The sequence below is a fragment of the Macrobrachium rosenbergii genome, chromosome 7 (assembly GCF_040412425.1).
Source record: "Macrobrachium rosenbergii isolate ZJJX-2024 chromosome 7, ASM4041242v1, whole genome shotgun sequence".
NCBI classification, from domain to species: Eukaryota; Metazoa; Arthropoda; class Malacostraca; order Decapoda; family Palaemonidae; genus Macrobrachium; species Macrobrachium rosenbergii.
The window spans coordinates 55,455,475-55,462,849 of record NC_089747.1 but is presented as its reverse complement, the minus strand read 5'-3'; the positions used below and the strand labels follow the sequence as shown (position 1 = coordinate 55,462,849).

The 7,375-nt window shown below is 36.0% G+C and overlaps 1 protein-coding gene across 1 annotated transcript; it reads left to right on the top strand.

The window, feature by feature from the left end:
* The first annotated feature begins 1,065 nt into the window (after window positions 1-1,065).
* On the top strand, window positions 1,066-2,100 carry LOC136840434 (general transcription factor II-I repeat domain-containing protein 2A-like). Its single transcript, XM_067107112.1, has one exon. The coding sequence runs from the start codon at window positions 1,066-1,068 to the stop codon at window positions 2,098-2,100; it is 1,035 nt and encodes a 344-aa protein (XP_066963213.1).
* The last annotated feature ends 5,275 nt before the right edge of the window (window positions 2,101-7,375 follow it).

The window sequence follows — 7,375 nt, the reverse complement described above, 5'->3', positions numbered from 1 at the left end:
AGTGATCATTGGCTGTCTGTCTATGAGTCTGACACGTATGGTTCACGTACTGTAGTATGGTACGTGTGTTCTTGCCTGTCAGTACCGCTGCCTCACCAGTCTCCGTTGTGACTTCATTGGCTGTGGTTGATTTGTTATTACCAGTACGTACTGTAAGTTGTTAATGTTGCAATTTTGTGATTGACTTTAGAAAATTTGCAAGCAAAACTTTTGTGTGGTTTGATGTGTGTTAGTACAAGTGAGTGCGAGTGCAAGTATATCATGTACTGCAGAGTGTGTGCACAGATTTGCGGAGAAGTGAGATCCAGTTCGTTGTGTATGTATGTGCGTGTGTGGAGTGTGCTGCTGCTCCATTGCTGTGTTTGTCTGCTTGTAATGTGATCGCTCCGGGTGTATCAGCTGACGAAAATACCACGACAATTGTCATGGCGATGCCGATTGAGTTGTGTGCTGTATGTAATGATGTTTGTATGCTTGACTGTGGCGATATACAACGGGGTGTCGAGTGTTGAGTTTGGGTGAGATTAGGTTGTTGCGATGTGAGAGATTGTGTAGACTCGTAGAGAGAATTTTGGTGATTACGTTGGTGTTAGTATTTCTGTGTTTTTGAGTGAAGTTTTCGTGTTTTGTCTAATCTACATTTTGCTGTTTTGCATTTATTATCTTATATTTATCATCTGAATAAACGTAATGTTGTTTATGTTGTAATTTTGTGATTGACTTAGAAAATTTGCAAGCAAAACATATTGAGATTTATATATTTGTGCTGAAAATGTGGTATTTATTATATTGCAATCTATTACATTTTTCTTAATTAAAGCTAACTTTTACTAATTAAATATTTTCTCCGCAGGAAATATCTTTTGTAGTAATAATGGCTTCTACAAGTAAAAACGCAAGATTTCAGAGGAAAACCGAAGTTTTCAAGAGAAATGGACAGAACAATATTTATGCATACAATCAGGGGGGAAAGCACTGTGCCTTGTATGCCAGGAAACCATTTCTGTTTTAAAAGAATATAACATCAAAAGACACTACATCACAAAGAACAAAGAATATGAAAATATGACAGGTGAAGCACGCAAAGAAAAAATATCATTCTTGCAGAAATCTCTGAAAGGACAACAGTCAGTGTTTGCAAAGAAAGTTAAGGAATATGATGCATCTCTCAAAACAAGCTTTTTGATTAGTCAAATCCTTGCAAAAAGACTGAAGCCCTATTCTGATGGTGAGGTAGTTAAAGAATGTTTGTGTGTAGCTTCAGACAATATGTTTCCTGACAAAAAGAAACTAGTTGAAAACATAAGCCTTTCAAGATATACTGTTGCTAGAAGAAAAGACAGTCTTTCAGGGAATATTGAAAGTACAATGGCCAAGCGAGTTAGTGCTTTTTCTTCATACTCTGTTGCTCTTGATGAGAGTTGTGACACCACAGACACTGCACAACTGGCTGTGTATAGTAGGGGTGTTGACAATGACTATAATATTACAGAGGAAATGGCTTCACTACAAAGCATGAAGGGAACCACAACAGGACAAACTATTTTTGATGAATTGGAAAAAGTATTGTCAAGGTTTGGACTGGACTACACTAATTTAGTCTCCATTACAACTGATGGTGCGCCTGCGATGTCTGGTCAGAGAAATGGGGTTGTTGGATTACTGAAGACTAGAATGGGGTCACAAAATATTGACTCAGGTTCACTTATTGTGCTGCATTGTATCGTACACCAGGAAGCTTTGTGTGCAAAGACAATAAACTTTGAGCATGTGACTAATATTCTTGTGAAAGCTGTCAATTTCATTAGGTCAAGAGGTCTAAATCACCACGAGTTTCAGCAGTTAATGGCAGACATTGATGCAGAGTACAGTGATGTGAAGTATTTTTGTGAGGTAAGGTGGCTAAGCAAAGCAGGAATGTTGAAGAGAGCATATGACCTTTTGGAAGAAATTGCGCTGTTCTTAGATATGAAAGGTAATGCTATCCCTGAATTGAGAAATAAGGAATGGAGATGTGACTTAGCATTTTTAGTAGATATAACTGATCATCTCAGTGTACTGAATGTTAGACTTCAAGGAAAAAGATCAACTAATAAATGAGATGTTCTCACTGATCAAAGGCTTCCAGATAAAATTGCGTCTATGGGAGTCACAAATCAGAAACAAGAACCCAGCCCACTTTCCTACACTGAAAAACCATGACACTAGCAACCTTCAGTATCATAAGTATGGTGACAAGTTGGCAGTCTTACGAGAGGAATTTTCAGAAAGATTTGGTGACCTCAAGAAACATTCACAAGCCATTGAAGTCTTTGCTTCTCCTTTTTCTGTGGATGTGACAGCAATTCCTGAGGATATGCAAATGGAAATAATCGGACTACAATGCAATGATGAGCTAAAAAGAAGTTTGATGATAGTTCAGTATACCAGTTTTATAAGAAGCATGTATCAGTAACAGTGTATCCAAAACTCTCTGCTCATGCAAGGAAAATGATGGCAGTGTTTGGTAGCACATATGTATGTGAGCAGCTCTTTTCAAAAAATGAATCTGGTTAAAAACAAGTATAGATCTTCACTTACTGATGAACATTTGGAAAGTACCCTGCGTGTAGCCACATCATCCATACAGCCTGATATTGATGAGTTGGTGTCCCAAATGCAACATCAACCATCTCACTAGGGTAGCCTTTCATTTGCAAATTAATGCTCAGGAAATGTCTGTTTTTATAATAATTCTTGTTAATGATCCCAGTCAACCAACAATAACTAATTATTTATGTTTGTACATTATAATAATAAGGTACGGTAGCCTTTCATTTGCTAATTTATAGTAAGGAAAAATGCATTTGTTTCAGGGGAATTCTTATTTTTGTGATCCCAATATAAATAAAATCAGTAACAAAATTATTTCCTGCCTTTATCAGTATAATCTCTCATAATATGTCTTCGACCGTAGTAAATAACATGAAATAGTAAGGTTATGTGGCCCTCCATACCAACAGAGTCGTGACTAGTGGCCCTTTGGGAAAAAAGGTTGCACACCCCTGCTTTAGATGATGTCACTGCTAAGATGTAAAGTCTCGATGAATAATAATAACCCTAAACTGATATCTGTCGGTACAAGAAACCGTGAATATATTTACTTGTTTCCATACTTGGACAGAGATGCAGTAATGCAAAGGAACTAGAAAACTGCAAGGAAAACTTAGCATTGCAATTGGAATCGGAATATTTAATTGCTAGTCAGGAAAATCAATCAGCGTGATATTTAAAAAATAAACACATACTGTACACAGACACACGCTCGTGGGCGCGCAAGTAGGTTTAAAAGGAAAATCTGAGTCTTGTGGAACTCAGAGCTCGTTCACACAGAAGGCAACTAACTATCATACCAGACTGCTGACAGAGTTGGACAGAAGGTCACCATTGTTTTTACGCCTTTACAGTATGTTCACACCTGCAACATAAGTACTCGAGGAACTTTGGGACTTTTACCGTTGGATTCTATTGAACTGGAAATTGGTTAAGTCTGACAATTTTCAGGAAAGTCATTACAAGCAGTTCTTTCCTTGGTATATCCACATACGCACAAAGAGAGAGAGAGAGAGAGAGAGAAGGGGGGGACGGGCGAGGTAGACCATATGAGTGGTTTCACCCTAGTGAGGTAAGGATTACCTAGTTCAGGCCCTCCAACCATTTATTTCCTTGGAATTTCCATATAAGCTCAAGACACACATACGGAGAGAGAGAGATAGGAGGGGGAAGATCATATGAATGGTTTCATAATAATGAAGTGTGGATTACTTCATAAAGGCACCCCAACTTTTTATTTCCTTGGCATTTCCATATAAACTCATAGACAAACATATACAGAGACAGGGGGGAGGGGGAAGAAAACAAATGAATAATTTGACTATAGTGAGTTGAGGATTACTTCATCCAGACCTCCAACCATTCATTTACTTGATATTTTCATACAAAATCAAAGACACACACATACATAGAGAGAAAGATAGTAATATTCAACATTTTATTCAAGAAGTTAATATAAAATAAATGGTTCCACTCTAGTGGGGTGAGCCTTAGCTCGTTTGGATACTATATACATTTTGACAGAGCAAAGAATCCTCAATTACCGTTGAATCGCAGATTTTCTCTTCCGCCACCATAGCTGTGACCGAATGTAGTTGTGTAACAACCATCTTAGGTGATCAAAGGTATACTGGATGTTTAGGAAGGAGCCTACCTCTCGCTTCTCGTCCGGTTCAGTATTCGAACGCGGGCCGTCCACTTGTGACTCGGGGGTGGTACCACCAGGTTACCCTGTCATGAAGAGAGTTAGGATCGATAACCCACGTATTCACATAAACAATTCCCAGCCCCTCCAAAAATGAAATAATAGCAACATGACCACTTGAAGAAATGATGTAATTTCCTAACGCATGCATAACGTTTGCTGGAGAACAGATCTTGACGTCAGGACAGAAAGCAAATTCACATCAGATGTGCGTAACGTTGGCGAGAGCATCTCTGTTATAATAGCCTCAACTTTCATGCTATTAACATTACTCTTGCACTTTTTCCACCTGGTGTTTTCAGTGTGAGGATGTTATCAAACATTATTTATACGTCATCGTTACCTTTTGACGCAGAACTTCACTGTCAGTTTAAGTAGCATACCCCATTAATATGCAATTTTTTATATATATTATCGATATTCTCTCCTTTAGGACGCAATCTGCTTTTCTCTGATCTCATCATTTCAGTGCCGCCCTTGAAAATTTCTATATACGACTTTTGTAAATTTGTGCTGTTAGAACCAAATTAATCTAAACTAGTTAAATATTCAACGACCGTTATTTTTATAAGCACTATGAGAAAACGCAAAATTGAGTAGATTATTCACTACAGGTTGTTTATTTCACCCAGGAGAGTTCAGCATAATTAAACTTGTCTTTGCTTCTCATGCAGTTGGTGAAGTAAATCAGTCCACCCGTAAAAATATTTTACTTATGTCAGTTCAAAAGAAACGCCGAGACTTTAATATAAAACGATCTCAAAAAACTTATACTTGGGTTTCCCATTTTTCAACTTGTATGTTAATGTGTTTTCCTTTTAAATCGGCATTCTTCCAAGGTTATTATTCATCAAAGAAAAGGAGACTTATACCAAGAAAATATATATATTTATATAAAACACTCTACAGAAAGGTGATTTTCATATGGTCTCCATTTCACTCAAGGTAGCCTTCCCTTTCAACGGAAGTATACATTATTGAAATGTGAATAATGGGTCGACTTTTTCGGCCAAAAAAGAAAAAGTCAACTGAGGTTCCTCACACACCACACAAAATGCCACCTCTTCTCTTAGAGCGAAGAAGAAAGACAGAAAAGTCGGTTTGTTTATTTTTGTACCAACAATTTGCCGTTTCCTTCCTCTCTCTCTCTCTCTCTCTCTCTCTCTCTCTCTCTCTCTCTCTCTCTCTCTCTCTCTCTCTCTCTCTCTCTCTCTCATCGTCTCCTTTTTGTCTTTTATGTTTTCAAGGATGCAGTCCGCATACAGATATGATAACGGATCAATACATAAATTTTTGTTGGGGGCAACAATAAAGTAATGCGGTTTTGATTTTTTGTTCTTTCTTAACATAAAAATACACACACGCACAACACATTTCTGCGTACAAACACACACATACACATATATATACATTATATATATATACATATATATATATATGTATATATACTGTATATATATATATACAGTATATATATATATATATATATATATATATATATATATATATATATATATATATATATATATATATATATATATATATATATTTATATAAAGCTTAGAATAATGTATCTGTTATATCTGTCATGTTCATTTTTATAACAATATTAAACGTCTCTAGAGATATATCCACTAGAATTTTGGAATTCATTTTTCTGTTGATGAAACATATCTGTCTTTTCTTAAATGAGCTGTGTCTAAATATTTTTCACATGACTCTAATGAAGTGTTTTCGTTTTGTGAATGATATTCTGTATGATTATTTGTGTATCTGCGATGTTTTTGGAAGATGAAATGTGAAGTCACCCATAAACGTGGAGAAGCATATTGAGAATACTGTGTCAGTATTGCATAAATGCTGTTTACTTGTCTTTATGCACCATTCAAGTAAGTAACCACAAGACAATTTTTTTAATATCCAACTTACTATACATTGCGAATACATAACCCGAGTAAAAAAAGAAAAAAAATCAGTTGTACGACGAGATGATGATATAGAGTTAAATGACTGGAGACAGAATGAATGTGGAACTTAAAGATTAACGCAATCGCCGGCCAAAGTTCAATACTGTATTGCCAGACTGACTGGACGACGATAGACCCTGACAGTGTTAAAACAAAAGAAAATTCTGACCATTCTTGGCAACGACATTCGTGAGATATACGAGCAACCGACGTCAAACATATCTTGGTATTTTTGGTGTGAATGACTGAAGCATGACGGACCAGAGGCAATTTGTTCTCCCTTGCTCCAGAATCACAATTCGTTTCGACGAGAAGAAGCAGAAAGGAAGTAAGTAAGAATGACGTGTCCCACTCGGTCGTATATAAATTGACTTTTTTTTACTTTTTTTTTTATTAAACGAGTCTTTATTTCCTTGGACTTTTTTTGTGGGGGTTGGGTTTGGATGAGCAAATTAAAATGTATATAGATAAAGCGTTTGTTTGTTTTTGGAATTTGGTAAGCTATTTTTGCATTTATAACCTTGAATTTATCATGAAAATTGTATATTTCTTTCATATGCAGGAAATACATATTTTGCCAATAAATATTTCCAATTTTTCTGACTTCATTAGTATTTCACACACTCATATCCTCACGCATTCAGTATGTGTGTGTGCGTGTGTATTATAGTGTATAATTTATTTGTGAATGTATTCATAATTATAATTTGTGATAACTGTAATTCCAAAGTTTTTGTGATAAAGCTTCTTAGTAAGACGTGTGGTGACAGGAGCGCTCTTTGTTGTTTTCAATGTAAGTTTCATTTCCCCCACTTTTGAGTTTGAGTTGGCGTCCTTTTGTTAGGTGGAACATCGGAAGTCAAAACCTGGCAGAGTTAGAAATGCAGGAAACGTTTTAAGTACTCGAGATATTGCTCATTATCGTATTCCACAGCTTGTTGCCACAACATTACTATAAGAGTGTGCAGAAGGTGTTATTTATGTTATTGTTGTATTAAGGTGTTACTATTGGGTTATTGTAGTATTTTTGAATGGTTAAACTTTCATATATGTTAATTTCATAATTCTCATTTTAAATATTTAGTGATGGCTATTTTTCTAGTTGCTCTGA